This window comes from Amphiura filiformis, chromosome 8, assembly GCF_039555335.1.
Source record: "Amphiura filiformis chromosome 8, Afil_fr2py, whole genome shotgun sequence".
Classification (NCBI taxonomy): domain Eukaryota; kingdom Metazoa; phylum Echinodermata; class Ophiuroidea; order Amphilepidida; family Amphiuridae; genus Amphiura; species Amphiura filiformis.
Genome location: NC_092635.1, coordinates 13,907,068 through 13,932,601, shown reverse-complemented (window position 1 = coordinate 13,932,601; position 25,534 = coordinate 13,907,068). Strand labels below are relative to the sequence as shown.

Sequence of the window (25,534 nt, the reverse complement as noted above, 5' to 3'; positions counted from 1 at the left end):
CCCGAAAATTAATCAATCAAACGCGCGCGAAACAAAGTAACGTAAGCAAGTTTTGATTTGATTTGATTTGTCCGGGTTTTGACAACCCTGGATGATCCAAGAAAGCCTCTATTGAAGCTTATTTCCATTGGGGTCCATTTGAACACCGGGACGGGTTCGGAACAGTCAGGGGTTAACACCCTACTCTTTTCGAAACTGGCTGCGAAATACATGTACAGGTATGGCTCTCTGCACACGGGACCGACGGCTTAACGTCCCTCCGAAGGACGGAGTACTTTCATGATTCATTTACCCAATTCTAAATGAACCATGGGGAGAGCGGAATTCTACAGCAGTTGCCAATTAATTTCAGACTTTTTTTTTTCCAAGTCAATATCACAGCAAATCGCCACCGCCGGGAATTGAACCCAGGGCCTCATGCACTAAACGCAAGTACCCTAACCATTGCGCCAAGCTCTCCCGATCCAAAGCACATTATTATATTGTTTTCCTTCCACTATATTTTCAGGTATTCTAAGCACAGTTAAGCGACTGCTGTCTAATACGAGTCTTATGATTTTAATTCTGGCGGGAGCTTGTGAAGTGGCTTCTGCAAGTATAGGCCGAACATTTACCGTCAAATTTATGCAGAATCAATTTGGTTTGAGCCCTAAAGATGCATCTATGTATGTTGGTAAGTTTAATAGAAAATGTAGATCATACGCTCAAATCAAATAGGTAAAAGCGGTGGATCATAAAGGAAGCTCATTTCGTCAACTTGTTCAATAGAACCATTTGTTTTTTCAGGTGCAATTTTTGTTCCTTGTTTGACGATGGGTCTGATAGTATCAGCGTTTGTGTGCAGACGGTTTAAATTGGATACCAAACAGTGCCTCATCTTTGTCATTATTTGTCTCGCCGTTGGCTTGGTGACGGTGCCTATAAAGATGTTTATCGGATGCTCTAACCCTCCTGTGGCTGGTATTAATGTTCCTTATGCAGATGTGAATAAGATTGATGTGTCTTCCAAGTAAGTGCTTTGCGGTACTTTTTAACAAATTAAAAAATTAACATGTAGTCCTCTACATTTGGCCAGAGGATGATTTAGGCACTTCCCAGCACTCCACTGGGGTCAACTTGCGGTTAGCAGCTGTGTGAGTGAACATGACACCACTGCCCGAGACCACTGCATAAACGTGTATGGTTAAATTTGAATTTGGACTGATATATTTACAATAAAAACACATTCAAAATGTCGGTCGATTTCACATTTTATGTTATCTACAGAAGGTGTGAATTATCCTTCATGCATACATCACTTTAGATTTGAAATCGACTAAGTAATAATGACACACGGGCAATTCTAAAACAACATCTTTTGCACAGACTTCAATGGGATTTGAGAAGTTAAGTGGCAGTTGAAACTCGCGTGATAACACTTTTACAGTGCATGATAGGGCTTCCTTAAATCATCCTCTGACATTTGGCTGACACAAAAAGGAGGGTGCTACTGGCATGTGCGTCAAATTTGGGGTGCACTGTTTTCAGGCTTTTTGTAACTTTGGGTCCCAATTTACAGAAAACTGGTTTACAGATTTGCGTTTGTTTTCAACATATGTCTCCAAAAATGTGGAATAAGTGTAGATTTTACATTGTTTTATTTGAAACGATTTTGAGAAACATCACAGTGCTTCCTAAATCATGAAAAGGAATACAAAACCACGATATTGTGGCAGGTTTACCAAGCCTTGATGCCAAAGGAAACGGTGCTGCATAGGTCTTTAGTACCCAATAGAAGTGTGCATAATAACTTAAACCCGTCATAAATATTAATTTCTTATTATTATAGTATAGAAATCAAGCAAATTCAAGCCTCACTTCAGAGTACCTGTAATGCTGCTTGTGGGTGTCCTACTGAAATTTTCCAACCAGTCTGCGGTGCTGATGGGGTTGCATATATTTCGCCTTGTCATGCAGGTTGCTTGGAACTTAACGGTACCGTAGGAGGAAAGACCAGCCCTTTCGGGAGCACAAAGGTAAAAGCAATCTGCAATGGTGAAATAATTATATATATTATATCAATTGGGTTTCAGTGGGGGTACCGAACGGGAGAGGGAGCAACTTCCAGACTCGTCATAAAAGACCTGGTTGAAATGTTATACGATACAAACTTGCTTATCAGCTTATGTAAGTCGTTTTGTTTGGGGCGCTAACCCAAGAACAGGATATGCTTATTGACAATTTGGGTGAGTTTGTTATTTTGCCGGCCTCAAAAAAACGTTCTAGTTTTAAGGTGTTGAAATTACACTAGTTCGTATCCCAGTGTTTCGTATTAACTGTTGAACGGAATCATCAGAATATTCCAACTGATTCCAGCCTGACAGCTTTTAATAGGGGGAAAACCACTGCCAATATAAAGTAACACTATTATTATTTATGATTATCTTTACAGATTTACAATCATTGCCAGTGTGTGCAAGCCACAGTAGGCAATACCTCGAGCCCAGAAGACACTGCCACTTCCGGTTTATGTCGTGATAATTGCAATCCTTATATGTTGACAATTTACATTGTTCTAGGAGCCTTGACCATTTTCTTTACTTCACTTGTTTATAATCCGCTTATATTCATAACGGTCAGGTAATGTTATTGGTAGTTCAGAGAGACTAGCTAGCTATTATACAGCTTGCATGCGCCTAGTGCGTCCGGACGACGGTTGGTACTTGCTTCATTCAATATTCACCAATATGCAAATGAGATAACCGTATCATAATCTTAACCCAACCCTTCATTTGTGTTTTGGAGAATATTGAACAGGGGACCTAAGCTTCTACCGACCCAGAAGACATAGTCCCCAGCCAGCCAACCCGAGAAATCAGTACCCAAGGCACAAGTGCACTCCAACCACAGAGGAGTAAGATAAGACAGAGCGCGTACCACCAGTCAACGTCCCCGTGTATTGTATGGTACCAGTTCTCGCATATTCATGAGGGCCGGTTGTTCGATCGTGCTGTGTCAAACAATCACGCCAGCGCTGCGTGCCTTCGCGTATACGCGATAGACCATGAAAATACGCGGTAATTGCGTAGCAGTCTCGCCTGTCGCATTTCATGGAACAATCGGCCCTCATTATCGGATGAGGCGGAGACTTTGACTGGTGGTACGCGCTCTGTCTTATCTTACTCCTCTGTGACTCCACCAAATCAATGCGCCATGTAACCCTAATGATTTTCGGTAAAAACAAAAGATTTTTGAGGTATTTTGGACTTCTCTGTTGATTAGTAATTACAAAGTGTAACATATTATAGCTTAACGGGAATGATTGGCAATTTTTTTCACACAAACATGACAGGAACTTATGATTGTAATTTTACTGTCATATCATTTTAATTTTATGCAACAATTTGTTCTGTTTTGGAGCATTCGCACATGCCGAAAGCGCTGTTTGGGTGCTCGTACCGAAAAAACGAGATGAATGGAAAACTAGCCATCTTTTTTTTCGTTTATTTGAATGGGCGATTATTTATTAGAGTGATCCCATAAGATTTCGCATACGGTTGTTTGATGGCATGTAAAACTACATCATTTTTAAGTAAAAGTGAACACTGATGGCGCTATTAATCTTAAATTGTGTTTTCATCTTTACAAGGGGTAGACACTGGTATAATGTCATTAAAACAAATTATTAACAAATAACAAGGAAATTGTCAAAAAAACTTGTTATCATGAAATGTAGGGAATAACTTATATTATTTGGCTAAATTAAATTAAAAATATATGCAAATAGCGCCCTCAATTTGCCACAAATTTACAGTTTATAGAATAACAATTACCACAAAAAAGCATAAAAGGATGAGTTAGTCGATAAATATATATGTGTTAATATTAGTGTGATAGCTGTTGGTATTGTAAATGTTTAGAATTTAACATTATTATAATGTTGCTAGAAGTTATAATAAATGACCACATCAAACAACAGTGCGCGCGTAATAGACTAGGAGCCCAGACAATTTATTCAGCTCATCAGACACAAAAGGTTTGATGGCCTGGTTATGTTAGTATAGGGCCAAGATTCAAAAGTCCATGTTGCTGCCGGGTCGTAGCCTGTACGTTTAGCCTGGGGGTCACAAAATAGGGGGCCAAAAAATGCATTTATTCAGCTCAAGAGACACATGGACAAAACTTGTTGGATATCACTCCCAGGAGGATACTTTTCATGCCTATAGCAATGACAGCAATTTGGGCCTGTACAGGGGCCCAGACAGTAGCCCCAAAGGGGCCCTCCCATATGGTGTTATTCAGCTGAAGAGACACATGGAAAAACTTTTTGCATTGGAACTATTACCCATTGGGGTGTACAAAAATACCAATGACAGCAACTTTGTCCTGTACGGGGGCCCAGACAGTAGCCTTAAAGGGCCTGATGTCCCACAACTGATTTATTCAGCTGAAGAGACACATGGATGAATCTTTTTGCATTGGAACTATTACCCATTGGGGTGCTCAAAATACCAATAACAGCAACTTTGTCCTGTACGGGGGCCCAGACAGTAGCCTTAAAGGGCCTGATGTCCAACAACTGATTTATTCAGCTGAAGAGACACATGGATTAATCTTTTTGCATTGGACTATTACCCATTGGGGTTTACAAAAATACCAATGACAGCAACTTTTTCCTGTACGGGGGCCCAGACAGTAGCCTCAAAGGGACCGATGTCCCATAACTGGTTATTCAGCTGAAGAGACACATGGATGAATCTTTTTGCATTGTAACTATTACCCATTGGGATTTACAAAAATACCAATGACAGCAACTTTTTCCTGTACGGAGGCCCAGACAGTAGCCTCAAAGGGCCCGATGTCCCATAACTGGTTATTCAGCTGAAGAGACACATGGATTAATCTTTTTGCAGTGGAACTATTACCCACTGGGGTTTACAAAAATACCAATGACAGCAACTTTTTTCTGTACGGGGGCCCAGACAGTAGCCTCAAAGGGCCCGATGTCCCATAACTGGTTAATCAGCTGAAGAGACACATGGATGAATCTTTTTGTATTGTAACTATTACCCATTGGGGTTTACAAAAATACCAATGACAGCAACTTTTTCCTGTACGGGGCCCAGACAGTAGCCTCAAATCAAGAACTTGTCAATCTAGTGTAAATCCTGGGGTAGTCTATGTCACCCCCCCCCCCATGCCCAATGTTATGGAAATGAATGTTTCTTGCCAAATTTAAGCTAATATACATTGTACAAGCAACTATTAGCTCGCTTCTCGCATTGTCCCCTTCAATGTTCATATTTGTTCGTTTTAGCTTGAAATTGGCAATTTTCCGCACTTCACGAGCAAAAGTCGTTACTTTTATAATTTTCGCACATTTGTCCAATTCAATGTGCATACTTGTACTTGATTATTAACTTAATATTGGCGTTGAAATTGGCAAATTTTCTGCCCTTCACGCGGAAGTAATTAATCTCAATCTGGGAGCGAAATTACATATTTGTGCGCACTTCACGTGCATTTGTCCCCTTCAATGTTCATATTTTGATTATTTGAGCTTGAAATTGTCAAATCACATAATTTGTTCAAGAAACTCAATATCATGTGGCATCTAAACATGCTACTTTCGCTCCGCTTCAACATATTTTCAAGAATTTTACACCAAAATGTCACAAAGAAATTTACGCCACTATTGTTATTAGCATGCCCCTCCCCCCGCCCCCCACACACACTTATGAAGACCTGCATGTCATCGCTGATCAAAGGGGGCCTGTGCGTTCATTTTAACCCCGGGCCCGTAATTCCCCCTCCCGTCTATGGGTAGCTCTTCTGACTACAAATGGCTTTGGTAGCAGTGCCTTAATCAGATCTGGTGGGCACAAACTGATATGCATTTTGTAGAGGACTGTTGCTGTAGCCACTTGACGTCTTTGATGGGGATATGTGATGTTCAGCTTTGTACTTGTTCAGCGTCTATGATTCGAAGGGTCTATCTCTGGATAGAGTCTTGTAATCCTAGAGTGGTGGTGGTGGCACTCATCCAAGACAGTGAGGCCTATTCCATCACACTGCGGACTTGGGCCTTGTAAACGGTTGCTCTGCCTCTGACATCAAGTTTATTTGCAACTCTCCTCAGAGCGCCCAGCTTCTGTCCTGCTCTGGATGAGATGTTAGAAATTTGCCTTGTCCAGGTCAGCTTGCTGTCGACTGTGACTCTCAGGATCTCCAGCTCCTCCTTCTCAGCAAGTTTGGCGGTCCAAACAGAAGATCTAGCTTGGTTAGATTCCTCTTTATTGATATGGTCATTGCCTTAAATTTCAATGGCTCAAAGGTCACCTTCCATTGTCTGCCCAGATCCTCATTCTCTCCAGGTCTCTGTTCAGACTAGCAGTAATGACCTCAGGGTTGTGTTATCGATACAGTGCTTACACTCACCTGATTGGAAAACCTCCTCGTGCAAATGGTGTCTACTTTCACAATTATGCCGACGACACGCAAATTTACATTAGCTTTGATCTGAGATTAGATATTAGAGGACTCAAAGCACTGTAATTTTGCTGCAATGGTGAATCATCACAATCAGATCGCATCAACTAGGCCAGTTGCTGCCGAACGGCGCACACCTATCCGCATTTTAGATTGTAACATCCACCATTATCTGTGCAGCTCCCCAAATTCCATTGGGTGAAGGAAGTTTTTGATAACCAAACAACTAATCACCGATTTTTGCGATACAGGAAACCGGAGATCCCGGAGAAAACCTGCGAGAGCGAGCTTGGAATCGGGATAAACCAAGTGCACATGAGTCCTTGGGCGCACCAGGGCTTGAACCCGGGACCTCAGTGGTGCAAGGCGAGGGAACTACCGCTGTGCCAACTCGCTCCCCCAAGCAGTGGATGACTTTATACAAATTGCAGTTAAACGAGGCTAAAACCGAATTTTTCGTTGCTGTTTCTTCAGGGTTCCCTGCCCGACTTAATAATATCACTCTGACTCTTGGTAATGTAACAATAACACCAACTAAGTCTTTGCGGAACCTTAGCATCGTATTCGATCCTCCGTTGCGTATGAAAGTCCAAAATATGTCTTCCATCATTAAATGTGTTAGCTATCATCTCCGGAATTTGTTACGCATCCGCCGTTACTTAATACAAGATGCTTGTAAACTTGCTGTTCGGTCGCTCATTATCTCCCGGATTGACTACATGTATGGTAATGTTTTGCTCTATGGTGCCAATGAAGGTGACTTAACGCGTTTGCAACACCTTGTTGCTTGTTGGCCGAGACCCTCCCAGTGCTCCTTTACTACGTCTCCTTCATTGGCTGCCAATTCGCGAACGTATCAAGTTTAAACTACTGGTCTTCGTGTTCAAATGCCTCCATTTACAATCTCCATCATATCGTCAAGATCTGATTTCGGTTAAAACATCTGTGTATGCCACTCGTTAATTCGTCAAAGGACAAAACACTTCTACCAAAACCAATCCACGTACTGGTGATCATTCATTTGAATCATGTGCACCCTGGATATGGAATTCTCTACCTCGTGACATCAGGGAATTAAGCTGGGGTACTCCATCACAGCAAATCTGAAAACATACCTGTTCAAGTAGTTTTTTCATGCTCCTATCAAAATTGTCTTGACATGTATTATGCTTTGTATTGTTTGTATTAGTTTATGTCTCTGGTCCATGTACCATATATTATTCTCTTGTAAATAAAAGCACTTCGTTCTTTGTGGGCGCTCCATAAATGCCTATTATGTATAATGTTATGTTATGTTATGTTATATTGTCTCTAGATGTAATCTCACAAAACAAGGTGGAATCATCTGCGTAGAGGTAGAGTTGGTTTTTACTATCATCACCCAGGTCATCAATGAAGACAGGGAACAGAAGTGGGCCCAGTATTAACCCCTGGGACACTGATGCATTGATGGAGGAAGTACTTGATGACTGGTCAGATAACTTTGATGGAACGATCTGTCAGGCAGCTCCTAATCCAGCTGAGCAGCTTGCCGGATACTCCTTTTGCTATGAGTTTCGAGCAAAGGCCATAATGGCCAGACATTGTCGAATGCTCCTTTGATATCCAGGGCAACCAGACGCAGCATGTTGCCCTCGGTCCAGGGAGTTGGACCATACTTGGGTCAGAATATGTGCTGTGTTATCGCAACTGTCTATCTGATATCAGTTATATATTTCCAAGGAGATACTTCTGAAGTGGATTCTGTACAACAGTCTCCACGATCTTGCTGATGATGCAGAACAGAGATGGGGCGGTACATAGGTGGATTAGACTTCAAACCTCTCTTGTGAATAGGGATGACAGATGCAGTCTTCCATTGGCTTGGGAAAACTCCCCTTGAAGAAGAAAAGCTCAAACAGCAGGCTGAGTGGTCTTGCAAGTTCTGCAAGATAATGAGCGCTTGCAAAAACAAAATGCGCGTGTATCTGGTTGCAGATTCCTATTAGCTTCGTAAAATCTTTGACCTTTTGATGTAGTGTAGACTTGACGCCGATCCTTCAGCACTGGTACATCAATTTAACTCATGGTGGACTTACCAAATAGGGTGTTAACATGGGACATTGGGCCCTTTGAGGCTACCGTCCGAGCCCCTGTACAGGAAAAAGTTGCTGTTATTGGTATTTTTGTAAACCCCAATGTGTAATAGTTCCAATGCAAAAAGATTCATCCATGTGTCTCTTCAGCTGAATAAATTAGTTATGGGACGTCGGCCCCTTTGAGGCTACTGTCTGAGCCCCCGTACAGGAAAAAGTTGCTGTCATTGGTATTTTTGTAAACCCCAATGGGTAATAGTTCCAATGCAAAAAGATTCATCCATGTGTCTCTTCAGCTGAATAACCAGTTATGGGACATCGGACCCTTTGAGGCGACTGTCTGGGCCCCCGTACAGGAAAAAGTTGCTGTCATTGGTATTTTTGTAAACCTCAATGGGTAATAGTTCCACTGCAAAAAGATTAATCCACGTGTCTCTTCAGCTGAATAACCAGGTATGGGACATCAGGCCCTTTGAGGCTACTGTCTGGGCCCCCGTACAGGAAAAAGTTGCTGTCATTGGTATTTTTGTAAACCCCAATGGGTAATAGTTACAATGCAAAAAGATTCATCCATGTGTCTCTTCAGCTGAATAACCAGTTATGGGACATCGGGTCCTTTGAGGCTACTGTCTGGGCCCCTGCTCAAGACACAGTTGATGTCGTTGTATTTTTGTAAACCCCAGTGGGTAATAGTTCCAATGCAAAAAGATTCATACATGTGTCTCTTCAGCTGAATAACCAGTTATGGGACATCGGGCCCTTTGAGGCTACTGTCTGGGCCCCTGTACAGGAAAAAGTTGCTGTCATTGGTATTTTTGTAAACCCCAATGGGTAATAGTCACAATGCAAAAAGATTCATCCATGTGTCTCTTCAGCTGAATAACCAGGTATGGGACATCGGGCCCTTTGAGGCTACTGTCTGGGCCCCTGTACAGGAAAAAGTTGCTGTCATTGGTATTTTGTGCACCCCAATGTATAATAGTTCCAATGCAAAAGATTCATCCATGTGTCTCTTCAGCTGAATAACACCATATGGGCGGGCCCCTTTGGGGCTACTGTCTGGGCCCCCGTACGGGCCCACATTGCTGTCATTGCTATAGGCATGAAAAGTATCCTCCTGGGAGTGATATCCAACAAGTTTTGTCCATGTGTCTCTTGAGCTGAATAAATGCATTTTTGGCCCCCTATTTTGTGACCCCCAGGCTAAACGTACAGGCTGTGACCCGGCAGCAATATGGAATTTTGAATCTTGGCCCTATACTAACATAACCAGGCCATCAAACCTTTTGTGTCTGATGAGCTGAATAAATTGTCTGGGCTCCTAGTCTATAAGGGGGTTGGATTGGGTGCTCGGTTGTTCGCCTTGCCGAGGGTACTTTTTGACGGACTACTTGGGGACTAACTATTCTTTTGATATTTACTCTGTGTTGAAAGGCGAAATGGATGTAAACCGTAGTAGCAAATCGCAATGCATGGTTAAGTTTCTTAACAAGATTTTGGCGACATTTATAATTACATTGTATTCCGTTATGGAAGTATAGAAGTATAAAGAGTCTCAGTTAACTAGTCGAAATATTGAAGGTAGAAAAACACAAGCAGTGAGTTTATCACTTGCAGATTTTGTCTATTAATGGTTCAATTGGTTGTATTTTGGCCGCCCCACATTTGTCATGGCAGCCCCACATTTTACAACCTTGCTACGGCCCTGACAAGCACAATATATAAACGGAAACAAATGCTAAAACCCTGATGATCGTACAAGTGTATATTTTTTAGCATATTGTATTCATTAATGTATCAATAGTTTATCAAAATTTCACACAAATGACATGGATTCTTATTATTATTATTAGATCTAGCATGATTTTCTCATCAACCTCGTGTGAAATATTCTAATGTGACCTACACCAGAGAAACACATTCGATTGGAATATTATGCAAAATTTGATTTTACCTATGCTAAGCACAAAGTACAATATTTGGAAAGCTTTACAAAACTGTTTTGCCTTTTTTTTTGCAGAATCGTTGACCCCGATGACCGATCTGTAGCAGTAGGATTAAAATCTCTTGTAGAGAAATGTTTAGGTAAGGAAATATTAACCAGAAAATATTTAAAAAGCCAATGAAATGATCAAATTAACATGATTTTGAATGCCCCATTTAAACCATCATTCGATGATACTAGTTGATACAGTTGACGTCGTAGATGAAGTGACACCTTGTGTCACTTGTAGTAACATCATGCGCCTATTCCAGTACTTACAATAGCAGAAAGACGGGACCACGTTTAAATACAGGGCCAACGAAACTTAAGTCCATAAAATCTCCAGATGCCTTTAGAATGGTCGTCAAATCGTTTAATCGACCTTCTGCAAGACATCAGGAAAAAGGGTTACGGAAGAAAGGTGCACTGAAGTGGGGATTGAACGAAAATAGCAGTCAAAGAGGGACATAAATGACATAGTGGCATTTAAACACATAATGAACACCCAAGACAATATTTTTGGTGCGATTAAATTTAAGGATAATCTGATGCCTTATGGGCTAGCCATGTGATCTTTCTTTTGTTTGTTTGTTTGTTTGTTTTTATTTCTCCTTTAACCTGGGACACTCAATCAGTTAAAAACACAATTAATCATCTGTTCTTCTGAGTCCTCCACACCTTGAAGGAATTGTCTTCTAAGGCTGATAATTTCTTCCACCTGACACATTCATGAATCATTCTCCCACCACCATTTTTCTTATAACATAAAAAAACAATTGAACCATTTAGAGACCATTGTATTAAAGACATCGTAATATTTTTGGACTTAAGTTTCTTCTTCTCTGCATTCAAACGGATTTCAGTCTTTCCGCCATTCTAAGCACTGGAATGGATGTATGATTGTCACCACAAGTGGTAATTTATATTAGCCTAATCTTACGTACTTCAGCAAGGAACATTTCCATGCAGTACGTCATGTGAAATCCCATATTGGATCAACATTCAACTTACAGTTTGCGGAATTCTTCCTTTTTCATCAATGTTGCAATACTTTTGTGTATAGTGTGTGTAATATGGACAGCCCGATTGTACTATTATCTCTTTAGTGTAATCTGTTTACAACAACTACCACACAGCAGCTTCATTTAAAAGGATGACTCCGGCAATCACCCGGGGCAATCACAACATTATTCCTTATAATATGTTAGAAAAACAATTATCAAGTACGAATCACGTGGTTTTATTTGAAACAAACTCATATTGACTATAAAAACGAATAAAAACAGCCGGCTCTCAAATTGTCCAGTGCAATGACGTCATGGTTGCTTGTGCTCAATTGTTGTCAGCCTTCATTGTATTACTAGGACGTCATCATGCACTGGACAATTTCGGCGACCGAGAATTTTGACTATCGCGTGTTGCAGACGGCTGTATTAATTCGTTTTTATGGTCAATATGAGTTTGTTTCAAATAAAACAACGTGATTCGTGCTTGATAATTAAAATTCTATCATATGAGGTATAATGTTGTGATTGGTGGATACATCCTTTACGTGTTTGATATAGTTTCCGTTTTTACGTTTGTAATTCCATTGAATGTGTTTTATAAAAACATTTTAACGATACTTTTCCTTAAATCATATTCACGGTTATCTATCTGGATATCAATTTACTAATCTCGGCAACAATATGTAAATGACTCACTCCAAACAAAACCTTGGAGTTTTATTTGCGTATCAAACCTTTCACAACATAACCTCCAAAACCTTGTACTAGTGCACTGAACAAAAATCTTAGAAAATATGTTGAATATAATACTGCTACAACTAGAAGTGATCATCGTGATGATTGACAGTAATGGAATTACTACTTACAGCTTACAGCTTACAAACACTTTTAATAAAGGTCCGGTATGTATCTGCGAGTAAATGTTAATCGAAGAGGTTTATAAGAAATAGCCAAAAAGACCTAGTTGCAAATGGTGGTAACGACAGCCCACAAATCTAGCTTTGGCATGTTGGTGTTTTGGAGGTGATAGGTAAATGCATTAGTGTTAAGGGTGGATATACCCCTAAAAATGACCAGATCATGCAATTCTAAGATTGGACTCCAGATGACCTTTGACCTGCAAGATGTTCCATAATGTTCCCTTGGTCACGAGGTTTGTTGTCTTCACCGAGTTTGAGCACGTACCTCTTACAGATGTCCAGATAACACAATTCTAAGATTTAACCCCAGCTGACCTTTGACCTGAACCCTACATAAGAGCCCCATACTCTTTACAGATGTCCAGATAATGCAATTCTAAGATCTGACCACAGATGACCTTTGACCTGCCCCCTGAAAAATGTTCCTAAATGTTTCCCTGATCATAAGGTTTGTTGTCACCGAGTTTGAGCCTCGTGCCCCTTACAGATGCCTAGATAATGCATTTCTAAGATTTTTACCCCTTAATGACCTTTGACCCCAAATCTGTCAACACCCTAAAGGTACATGGTAATAAAAATTCTTGTGCGCAAATAATGTCAGCCTGCAATGTTGTTTGGCAGAAGAAGCATTTTGAAGTTTGTTGCCAGAAATAAGAAAGGTCGGATAGCAAAACGGGACCTAAAAATGTGGAGAAAAATACGGCACTTACAATGGGACTCAAACCGGGACTCGAACCAACAACCAGGAGTTTATATAGGGGCTAATAGGCCTATTTTGGTTTCTGGTTCTATTTATTATAGGTTTTTTCCCACCTCCGATATACATGGGCGCCATTATCAACAGTACGTGTATCTATTGGCAACATACTTGTGGCGAACGAGGAGCTTGCTGGTTATATGATATAGTCACATATCGTTATGCCTTCTTTGGAACCATAACTTGTCTACAACTTATAGGAATACTATGTTATGCTGCAACGTACTACTCTCTCACAAGGAAACCAGTAGGTGTAACTAACGTATTACTCTCTCAAGATTAAGACTAACGTATTACTCTCAGTCTCACAAGGAAAACAATAGGTCTTAAAGTGTGATTTGCTCCACAGCGACGCCCTCAATTTTTGTGTGAATTTCTACCTTTTGCATGATTGTAATTTCCAATGGTTTACTAAAATACCATGTGAACAAGAAGTGCTTTAATTATGGTAAAATTTTGAGTTTTTATTCGCCAATTCCCCCATAGACATGATAGCGTTAAGTTAACTACACAGAAGGTAGTTTTTTTTTCATTTTACCTCATTATTTCGGCTTAAAATGATTAGAAAACCTCCTTGACAATTGTTACTAATAATAATCTTTGGCAAAGATTAACAAAATAAAATTTTGACTGAAATCATACATTATGAATTGCCATTTGTAATAATACGAAAATAATTAGGTCCTATATGAAAGATACATATGTATGTATGTAAACGTGGTAAAGTGAGCAATAATGGCAAAGTGGATGTTTTTATATATTATTTTGCAGTCGTCAGCAAGTGAAAAGCTAGAAGAGAGTGGATGTAAAACGAAGGAAACCCCCAAGATTGAAATGACAAACTACACCAAAGTAACGACGGAGTGAACTATTTAATGTTTGTAACCAGGGCTCGTAACCGTAAACGTTCCATGTGGGTACATCCCGTCTTTACCATTTTTGCAATTCGAGACTCGGTGTTATGCCGGGGTGTTACGTCTTACGAGCATTAAGGAGCATACATTTTACTGCATAATGTTTTACCAGCGTTTAATTACTAGCGAATTTTGAATCACACGCTTCGACTGCTAGTATGATATGCCATTTTACGTTACTTCCTAATAATCGCAACACACATTCTGTAATAGAATTGGGTTAGAGGTAATTTCCAGTTGGAGTGTAAGCCACATTAAAGAATAACGAAACCACCTCGACGGTGAATAAAATCAATGAAGAATTGTTAGCTCAAAGATACTCAGTCTAACAAGATTCAACATAATTGCGCCATAAAACGTGAAATAAATATATACAATTTTAATTTGCTAAATACAGATCAGCTACCTTCGACTATATTTATAAATATTTATTTATAAATGCGCACGTGATCCATGGGTACGACATACCAAGACCAGCAAGCGTGACCAAATCCTCGGGCCATTTAAAAGGATAGAAACTCTGTAAATAAATATCATCAAATTTAAGTATTAAAAGGTATCGGATAATAACGTTGCACAGTATTTTTTGTATCACATGAGAGAACTTAAGACATATCGAATTGCATTCTGAATACGATGAATGTCCTTCGGATATCAAATAATTTAGACTTTTTAAAATTGACGATACAATACACATTTTATGGCAAATTATTAAGAATTGATATGGTTTTTTTATTTTTCATATTTAACAGTCCTCGAAGTAAAATTTAGAAATCTAATGATATGTATTTAACGTGTATGTAGCCGGGAGGAAAAGCCGATAATCACTGGAAATTTTTGACCTTTCGTATTGAAGGTACACATTCCCCTCCCCCCAAAAAAGGCCTAAAGTTTTTAATTGTTTTAGGAAAACAATGTATATCTTTAATACGAAAAGTCAACATTTCCTCCCAGCTACATGTTATACTTTAAGGAAATAATTATCTTTAGATTTATCAATTTTACTTCGAGGACTGTTAAATGTCAAAAATATGAATTTTTATTCATTTGCCATACATTTTTTTTTTAAATTCAAAATTATTTGATATCAGAAGGACATTCTTCGTATTCAGAATGTAATTAGTAATGTCTGATGTGCTCTCATCAGGCCCCTCAAAAATACTGTGCAAAGGTGGGTGACAGCTGTGGGTGACCGCCCCATAATTGTATAACAAAATTATTACACAAAGGGGGATTCCGAATTTGTAATATGTTATCAAAAGCAACATTTTTAAAGTATTTAACGACGAAAAAATATTTTTCGACGCAAACGTTTACAATATAACCACTCTCGTGTTGTTTACCGCCTTTGCATTCAAACACAGTTCAAATGTACAGGAAGAACGCCCGCTATTTAGATGGTCAGTTCGAGACTTACTGTCTACAAGCTGTTATGCTAGCGCGGAAGTGGTCACGTGCGTATTTATAAATATGTATTTTAAAATATAGTCACGAATACTGAAGATACACGGATGAAAAGATGTCTACCTCTTTATAGTCATTATAGTCTTTCCACTATCATAAAGAACAGTATGTTCAGTCAAGAGTGTATATGATATATGGACGGTTAAACGGAACTTAAACATTGTAATCATATAGAAACAGAATTAGGGTCTTAAACGTAGCCAAAACATTACTATCATGACTACATGCATGGCCAAAATTAGTACCAATTGACATGCAAACAAAGTTTTCGAAAAATATTTAAATTCATAATCTGCTTGGCGATATTTTTAAATTATTATACGAGTATATTTTATATTATTATTATTATTATTATTATTATTATAAAAGATGATATCTAATCATTATAATGAATTGATTAACAACAACAATTAATTAATATGTAAATAGTCAAACTATGCTTTTGGTCGATCATCACTCTTGCCAATAGTTACTTTTTAAACTCTAAAAAGAAAAGAAAAACCGAGATGGATGTGTCAACTTATGAGGTAAATTACCCAGCAAACATAACATGATGCAGTCATGTCTACAGTATAATTCACCACGACTTTTGCAGGACTTTAACCCCATTAAAAGCTATTAAACCAAGATAACACTCATTGAAAACAGCTCAAGTGATTAAATAGATCTTCTCTGTGAAATGAGCAATGAGCTGGTATTATAGTTTCAGTTGGGTGAACGATTATAAAGCGGAGGCAGGGTAACAATACTGTGTAGGCTTTTGTTTACGAAATGAGACAATAGTGTGCTTATTGTTAACCAGCGTTCTTGAAAATGAGAGGCATAATGGTTTGCAGACTTAACACGGTTTGGAAATAATTTCTTCATATTTTTTGGTGTTATCCTTCCTAAAACACAAAATTGCGAATATTTCCAAACACCTAAATTAGCTAAAAATTTAGGATATGTTACAAACCCAGCGAACACAATACGTTTTCGACATCGTTCGCAAAAGGTTATAAAAGGTTGTCAGAAAACGTTTAAATGTCGGGTTATATAAAGGGTATGTTAAGAGAATAAAACGTTTTCATAACCTTAAAAACATTTTGTGATAATCTACTGCTCAGCAATCAAAAATGTTTTACAGAAAACGTTTAAATGTCGGGTTATATAAAGGGTATAAAAACGTTTTAATAATATTCCAAAAACATTATTGAAAACTTGATACAAAACATTCTAAACAGAATGTTATTTTGGGGTTGAAAAAATATTTTGCGAAAAATGTTTGCCCAAAATATTTTCAATAACGTTTTAAAAACGTTTTCATGACCTTTATATAACCCCACATTTAAATGTTATTAAAATGTTCTAAAAAACATTTTAAGAACATTTCTGTGTTTGCTGGGTGCAAATATTTTAACATGTTATTTTAGTGTTGACAAAATAGTTGGCCAAAAATGTTTGCAAAAATAGTTTACAATGACATTTTTCGAAAACATTTTAAAAATATTGTTGTAGTGTGTTTTCATACAAAACGTTTTAAAACGATTTCATGACCTTTATAAAACCCGACATTTTAATGTTATTAAAACGTTTTTACCTAACCAAAACCCAAAATATAACTTATTTAAAACGTTTTAAAAACGTTTTTGTGTTTGCTGGGAAACAATATTTTCTAGAATTTCAGAGAATACAAAAAATAAAAATATTGGCCGGTTATTTTTCACACCGTGACGTTAACTAGGCAATGTCCTATTACCTATAACATACACTAAAACACCAAAGTGCGAATATTTCCAAACACCTAAATTAGCTAAAAATTTAGGACATGTTACAAAACTATATTTTCTAGAATTTCAGAGAATACTTTAAATATTGGCCGGTTATTTTTCACACAGTGACGTTAACTAGGCAATTGCCTATACTTCTAACATTACTACTTGTAAAGGTCACGCGTCAATTGTGAGAGCTCTGTGTATTGTGTATAGGAAAACGGACAGTAACTGCAGTATGAAACGTTTTACAGAAGACATTTAATTGTCTGGTCAGGCATATAAACCATTTTAATAACAAGCAGAAAACGTTTTTGAAAACTTGATGCAAAACATTGACTTTCGGATGTCGACTTTCTATATACTTACTTTTTGCAACCCATCAGTATACCAAAATTGCCCAAATGTGCCCACTGAGCTCATTGTTCTTCACTGAAAACCCACCATCGATATACCAAAAAGGTCCCCCCCCCAAAAAAAAAACCCAAAGAAACCGTGGCACACCATACAACTTCAGCTATGGAGACCCGGTTTGGGGGTGACTTGGCCACGAGGAGAGCTACTGAGTGGAAAGTGGTGCTGTCATTCGGAAACATATTCAGCAACAACACAGAGAGAGAGAGAGAGTCTGTTAGTCGGAAGCCCTATAAAAGGGAGTTAATTACAAACTTTTAAATGCTGGGCCATTTAGAGTACTATAAACACCAGCATTTGTTGTTTAAGTTTTTTAATGTAATTGTAACTCTATATACGGTTATTTAGTTTGTAAATGTTCAACCATTTTCTCATAGGGACAGGAGAAAAGTGTTCAAGTTAATTTTAAACTAAAAAATATTCTTATCAAGACTACAGCGTCAAAGATATCGCCTAAAGATGAAGCTAAAAGCACGTGGCCATAATGCGAAAATAGGTTACAGACCCTTCTTGAGAGGTCAAAGTCCTCACTAGATACCAGAAGATAAATATCAATAATAAATAAAATAAATCTGGGTCATTGTTTACTTGTGTAACTGTGTCACTGAACCAATGGTAAGCTGAATGGCCACATCGATGAGAACACGTTGATCTGAAATAAACAAAAGTATATATCATCATTTACCAAAACATCTTTTTTGGCTTTATGATCTGTGAATTTGATGTTTAGTTTATTTTGTGTTTGATATCATCAATTGAAATTAGAAGCGACAAACATCAGGATTGAAACAATAAAGGCATATCTATACTGCACACTGTGAACACTCTTTGAAATGGCCGAAGCTACTGAGCATACCAAAGCGAATAACGGAAAGCATTACCAATCATTGGACGGCATATCAGGTACTACCGTTACTAATTTTCTCCACTCGGATACTCTATGTGGATGTGGACCATTTCGACATGCCTTCTTACAGCGTTTTGCAACACCTTTAGTATTTACAGCACATGCAGGCTTTTCAACAGCAATATACCTATGTGCTCTTACGTACTTTAATGCCATATTAACCACCATAGAGAGACAATTTCAACTGTCTTCTTCAGAAGTAGCCGCCTTGTCTGTCTTAAATGATGCCACGAGTCTTAGCGTGATAATATTTGTGACATATTACGGACATAAGTCACATCGTCCAAGATGGATCGCAACTGGTGATATTATTGTCGCTATTTCATTCATAATTTGTGCTATGCCACACTGATTTTCTCTCCGAACCCATTGATACCCAAAGTCTCCTTACTGGCGGTACTGAAGCTGCAGAGCAGAGTAGTTCAAAAAGTACAGGCGTTTGTGTGATCGATTCAAATATAGCGCCATTAGGCATTTTTGATAACTTTTCGAAGAACTCAAGCGACCCGTGTGTTGAAGAGTCAAAGAAGACGGGTATTGGTCCAGTGAAGTGGCTTTTGATTGGTCAGATTATTATGGGATGGGGCTCGTCTCCAATATTTCCTCTTAGTTTGTCATATATTGATGACGCAGTGGAACCTCACAATTTCACATCCTACACAGGTAAGTCGTGTTAGAACATTGCAGGTACGCATGAAGTTGGCCTCCGCACTTTTGCGGTGCACCTGTGACAATGGTTAAATTACCAACCAAATATTGCCAATAAGCTCCAATATTGGCAAAATCATATAATTAAACCCGGCTATTTTATATGTTGTTCCTTAAATTGCATTCTGGTCTTTAGCTACATTATTCTAGGACCTGAGGTGAGGGTCTATATTAAACACTTCTTTACAGTTCAGTTCAATTAATCTCAGTAGCCTAAAATACCTCAGGTCACGTACTTAGTAGATTGTTTGGTTATCGCAATCGTGACCAGCAATCTACTACGTGTTCCAGAAGACAGTTGTCGGGATACGGTAGTTGTCTACATTTCTCGTATACGCTATCCCAGCAAACACAAAACGTTTTCGACATCATTCGCAAAAGGTTATAAAAGGTTATCAGAAAACGTTTAAATGTCGGGTTATATAAAGGGTACATTAATGGTATGAAACGTTTTCATAACATTAAATAACATTTGTTGGTAATTTACTGCACAGCAAACACAAATGTTTTACAGAAAACATTTAAATGTCGGGTTATATAAAGGGTATAAAAACGTTTTAATAACATTCCAAAAACATTTTTGAAAACTTGGTACAAATCATTCTAAACAGAATGTTATTTTGGGGTTGAAAAAATATTTTGCAAAAAAATGTTTGCCCAAAATATTTACAATAACGTTTTAAAATGTTTTCACGACCTTTATATAACCCGACATTTAAATGTTATTAAAACGTTTTGTAAAAAACATTTTAAGAACATTTCTGTGTTTGCTGGGTGAAAATATTTTAACATAATGTTATTTAAGTGTTGACAAAATATTTGCCCAAAAATGTTTGCAAAAATAGTTTAGAATGACATTTCGAAAACATTTTAAAAATATTGTTGTAGTGTGTTTTCATACAAAACGTTTTAAAACGATTTCATGACCTTTATATAACCCGACATTTTAATGTTATTAAAACGTTTTTACCTAAACCAAAACCCAAAATATAACTTATTTAAAACGTTTTAAAAACGTTTTTGTGTTTGCTGGGATTACCTTTTATTAGAGGGGAAACTAAGCTATTGGTCCCAAGTATAAACCACTTGTGTCACTTTCCGACAATCTAAAACTCCGACAATCGAACACGGATGAGATAAACATTATTGGTCCCTAGTTAACACAGGGTGGCCCAAAACAACTTGTTGACAAGTAAGGTACACTAATATAGGCTGATACCATTTCATGGACAGCTGAAAACGAAAGAAATGCAACTAATATAATACAAATATCTAAATTAAAGATTGCAGAAGAAAAAGAAATTGTTCCGTTATTCTTGGGGAAAGCAAGGCTTGCTAGCACGTTAGCAGAAACTCTGTATTGCATGTTATGGTCCGTCAACTCAGAAGTGCAAAGTAAATCTGTTACATCGGGGATCGATGCTTTGCGTCACACGCAGTGCGTGTTAAAAAATCCGCGACGCATAAAGAGCGCCAAAGAAGCATTTACATACGCATTGCACTGAAATTATTATTCTCATACCTTCAGTTTCCGAGGTCTATATTTACTTTGTACTTCTGAGTTGACTGACTATATCTCCGACTGCATTCCGTATATGGCACTGAATACAAGGCAATATGATTTTGCTGCAACTTTCAAATCTTGGGTTACTTTCATTTAAATGTATGCTGCGACATTAATATTAGGATCATTGCAACAAGATTAACGAGGTGTCATAATGCGCAGAATGCATATCCCAAATTTGGCATAAGATTAACCGTTTTGGAATAATGGTACATTCATTAAGGGATGGGGTATGAACGTTTGGACAGTATTTATTGTGGGACATTAGAGCACATCAGACATATCGAATTGCATTCTGAATACGAAAAATGTCCTTCTGATATCAAATAATTTTGATTTTTGAAATTCGCAATTTAATACACATTTTATGGCAAATCATTAAAAATTGATATTTTTGATATTTAACAGTACTTGAAGTAAACTTTACAAATCTGATGATTTATACTTAAAGTGTATGTAGGTGGGATGAAAAGCCGACGATCAATTGAAAATTTTGAACTTTCGTATTGAAGATATGGATTTTTTAAAAAAAAACAAAAAAAAAAATTAGGTCTTTTTGGGAAAAAAATCCATATCTTCAATATGAAAGGTCAAAATTGTCAATTGATCGTCGGCTTTTCATCCTACCTACATACACTTTAAGTTATATCAAAATGTGAAAAATATCAAATTTTAATAATTTGTATTATATCGTGAATTTCAAAAATTAAAATTATTTGATATCAGAAAGACATTCTTAGTATTCAGAATGCAATACGATATGTTTGATGTGCTCTCATGTCCCACAAAAAATACTGTCGAAACGCTCAAAACGCTCATTCCATATCCCTTAAAGGGGATCATTACTTTTTGGTAGATGCTTGCATACAATCATTCAGAATCAACAAAATACATAGATCAGGAATGTTACTATCCGGCAGTCTTCTTGTTGATTACAAAGTTCTGTTGCGCTGACTTTTCCTGATGTATAATTCTGATTCATTTGTCCTGCGGAAATTACTGTTCAGCGAAGTCGACCGAAGGCTTAAATTATATATCCTTTGCGTATGAGATCCTCGCACAAATGACGATTTCAAAAATGGTGCTGCTTTCACCACTCTTTCTTCAGGAAACATGTTCTTTCTGCACTGATCCCTTGTATTGATAGATATGTTATTTCATAAACCGGACTTGGGGAAGAGAAGAGCACTTTTGGGGAAGAGAAGAACACTTACGCTCCATGCATTAATATCATGATTGCTGGAACAATAGCACATTAGTGGCTATACAAATTGACTAGCTCATACAGGTCAATTATAGAAAGCATACATTCACTTTCTAACTCAGTTTTTTCCCAGAGAAAATGTTCTTTCTCTCACAACGTACCCTTAAATATTCTTGTTTGTACACCCGATTAATACCTGTATTCAATTTTATCAATGAAAAAGGTCGACATACTGTTTTCCGAAAAAGGTCGACAGACTGTTTTCCGAAAAAGGTCGACAGTCCTTTTGTAACCAAAGCTGCAGTCCTTGGACAATTGATTTTTTAAAGTTCCCGAATAATATTGTATGTGATACTTTGACACCTTAATTTATGTATATGAAATGTATGAAATGTATTCAGGCGGCAAATTTGACCAACTCTGGCATTTAAACTTGACGTCACCAACAAATTCCCATGGCGATATGAATACGCTTTGTACTCCCTTTGTCATGTTTGTGCTGTGTCACACTATTATGTACGCAAATTTGGGCACTCAAGCGTCTGCATATGTGTGCTATATGTGACACAATCCGACCCAACAAGACCAAAGGTGTCAATTGCCAAAATGAGATACGGGCAAATATATGGAGTAAAAAACAATAAAATATATAAGGAATTGGCATTGTAAAATCTTATAATTAATGAACCAAGTATGCTAGGGATGTAAGGTTTTAGCAATAGCACAGTCGGTTATTGTGCAAATTAATGATGATAATCACTCAATTTTCAAAATTACCTTCTATCGTATGGTTGGATTAGATCGTGATATATAATACTTTAACACAATGTAATTCAGGTTATACAACGTTCAATTTGAATAGTGCCAGAATCGGTAAATAAAAGTTTCTATTCAGTAAAGCAGTAGCACCACTACATATTAGCTCAGCGTCAGGATCTAGCTTTGAACACACTTGAAAATGGCTGAATCTACTGAATATACCAAACCTAGTAATGGTAATCGTTACCAGTCTTTGGATGACATAACAGGTACCAGTACTACAAATGTTCTCAACTCGGATACTCTCTGTGGATGTGGACCATTTAAACCAGCTTTCTTACAGCGTCTGACAAGACCTGTGGTATTTACAGCACATGCGGGTATAATATTGGCGATATTCTTATGTGCTCTCACGTACTTAATGGGCATAATAACCACCATAGAGAGACAATTTCAACTGTCTTCTTCAGAAGTAGCCGCCTTGTCTGTCTTAAATGATGCCACGAGTCTTGGCTTGATCATATTTGTGACCTACTATGGACACACGTCTCATCGTCCAAGATGGATCGCAACGGGGGCTATTTTTGTCGCTATTTCTTTCATATTTTGCGCCATGCCACATTTTCTTTCCGAACCCATTGATACTCAAAGTTTTCTTGCCGGTGGTATGGAAACTGCACACCTGACTATTTCCATGAATACAGGTGTTTGTGAGGATGATTCAAAATGGCGCCCAATTCAAACAACTCATTTGACACATTTTCAAATAATTCAAGCAGCCCATGCGTAGAAGAATCAAAGAAGACAGGTATGGGTCCAGTGAAGTGGCTTGTGATTGGTCAGATTATTATGGGATTTGGAGCGTCTCCAATATTTCCTCTTACTCTGTCGTACATTGACGATGCAGTAAAAGCTCACAAATTCACATCTTACACAGGTAAGACAAGCTATTAGGATTCTTTATTTGCCAACTGTTGAAAGAGTCTGTAAAGAGATGAACAATGACTGACCGAGAAACAGGCTTGCAATATTCTACGAACATTTTGTTATTTCCATCGAATCTTTTCTTTCGGCTTCAATTTTTTAGTTTTCTGGTAGTTATCATGGTTATCTATAAAGTTAACTCAAAAGAATTGGAAGGAGACGACTAAATAATAGAGTATTATAAACACATACCAAAAAGTAACTAAGCACCCCCCTCCTTTAATAGTGAATGATCATTATTCCAAAACGGTTGATCGTATGCCAATATGCATTATGATACCTCAGCTTACCTCACTTGTTGCAATCAGCTGTGCAATGGTCTCAATATTAATGTCGCAGCGTACATTTAAATGTATGTAACCCAATATATAAACTGCTCAAATAAAGAAAGTCCGCAGTCATGTAACCCGTCCTACACCAATACCTGATCTTGTTATGAAAATTTGATTGATACGGTTGTGTGCAGAATCTTGTTAGCTCTAATTTGATACCAAATTTGATACCAAACACTCAAAAGTGACAAAGACTGATACCAGTTTATGGCATTTGGTGCATTTTCAAAAGTTGCAAATCAAAACGATAACGCGGTCGAAATTGCTTAGCATGGCAATGTGGTCAAGCTTGCTTGCCCACGATGAACTCATGTCGACTATTCCAAGTGCGCGCTTTATTCAATTGTTAATTTAGAACGCATGTATTGCTACAGTGCTTTACTGATGAATACTAGGGCACGATGCGATCGATATGACCTAGCGGTTATTTCGGGCTATGTCAATGGTCGCGTTGTGCCATTCACCTCTACAGCTCCGCGTGGTCCATTTTTAATTTGCAACTTTTAAAAATGCACCAAATTTCATATACTGGTCTCAACCTCTCTGAATTTAGAGTTTTTGGTGGCAAATTTGGTATCAAGTTGGAGCTAACAAGATTCTGCACACGACTTTATCAATTAAATGTTCATAACACGATCAGGTTTTGGTGTAGGACGGGTTACATGACTGCGGACTTTCTTTATTTGAGCAGTTTATATATATATATATGGTCAATTCCAGCGAAAGCGGGACAAAATTCTCTCTATGTTAACTTTCCACTTTAAAATGTCATTAATAAAGGAAATCACGTTATTGATGGAGCATATCATGTCACGTCCAATGTGCTCTCTTTGTGCATATAGGACTTTACTAGCAAGTCATACCAGGGGACAAGTTATGATAGCTTAAATGAATTGGCGTTACCCACGAATTCAAAGATAAAGCACCATATATGTCATTGAATGTCCTTCAATCAAAATGAAATTATTACCGTTAGAAAGACGTTTGCATGATCTCTCATCATATGTAAAACGATTGAATTCCACCAAAGTTTGTGGACTCTAGAGGCCATTAAGTCAATTTGGCTAATAATTTTGTTACCCACGTATCAAAAATAAAATGATCGTTCTGAAAAATGTTAAGTGAATATGCCATAAATGACTATATCATGAAACGAAGTTTCGTTCTGTAATTCTGAGGTCCAAGTGATTATTTTATGCAAATACGTTTTACCCATAAAATTCCATAAAATCAAATTTGACGTTACCCACGTATCAACTGTTACCCACGAGTCCAGCAAATATAATTGCCATAGTTTAAATTAACATTTAATGACTTTGGAC

The 25,534-nt window shown here is 37.8% G+C and overlaps 1 protein-coding gene across 1 annotated transcript in view; it reads left to right on the top strand.

The window, feature by feature from the left end:
• LOC140159426 (uncharacterized) overlaps window positions 1–25,534 on the top strand; it is a 42,991-nt gene that overhangs the window by 8,587 nt on the left and 8,870 nt on the right. Inside the window, exons 3-10 of the mRNA XM_072182900.1 lie at window positions 509–673; window positions 787–1,009; window positions 1,829–2,015; window positions 2,432–2,619; window positions 10,564–10,628; window positions 13,256–13,458; window positions 13,983–14,063; window positions 23,623–23,833. Of these exons, the coding sequence (XP_072039001.1) occupies window positions 509–673; window positions 787–1,009; window positions 1,829–2,015; window positions 2,432–2,619; window positions 10,564–10,628; window positions 13,256–13,458; window positions 13,983–14,063; window positions 23,623–23,833 (1,323 nt within the window). The remainder of the gene's footprint in view (window positions 1–508; window positions 674–786; window positions 1,010–1,828; window positions 2,016–2,431; window positions 2,620–10,563; window positions 10,629–13,255; window positions 13,459–13,982; window positions 14,064–23,622; window positions 23,834–25,534) is intronic.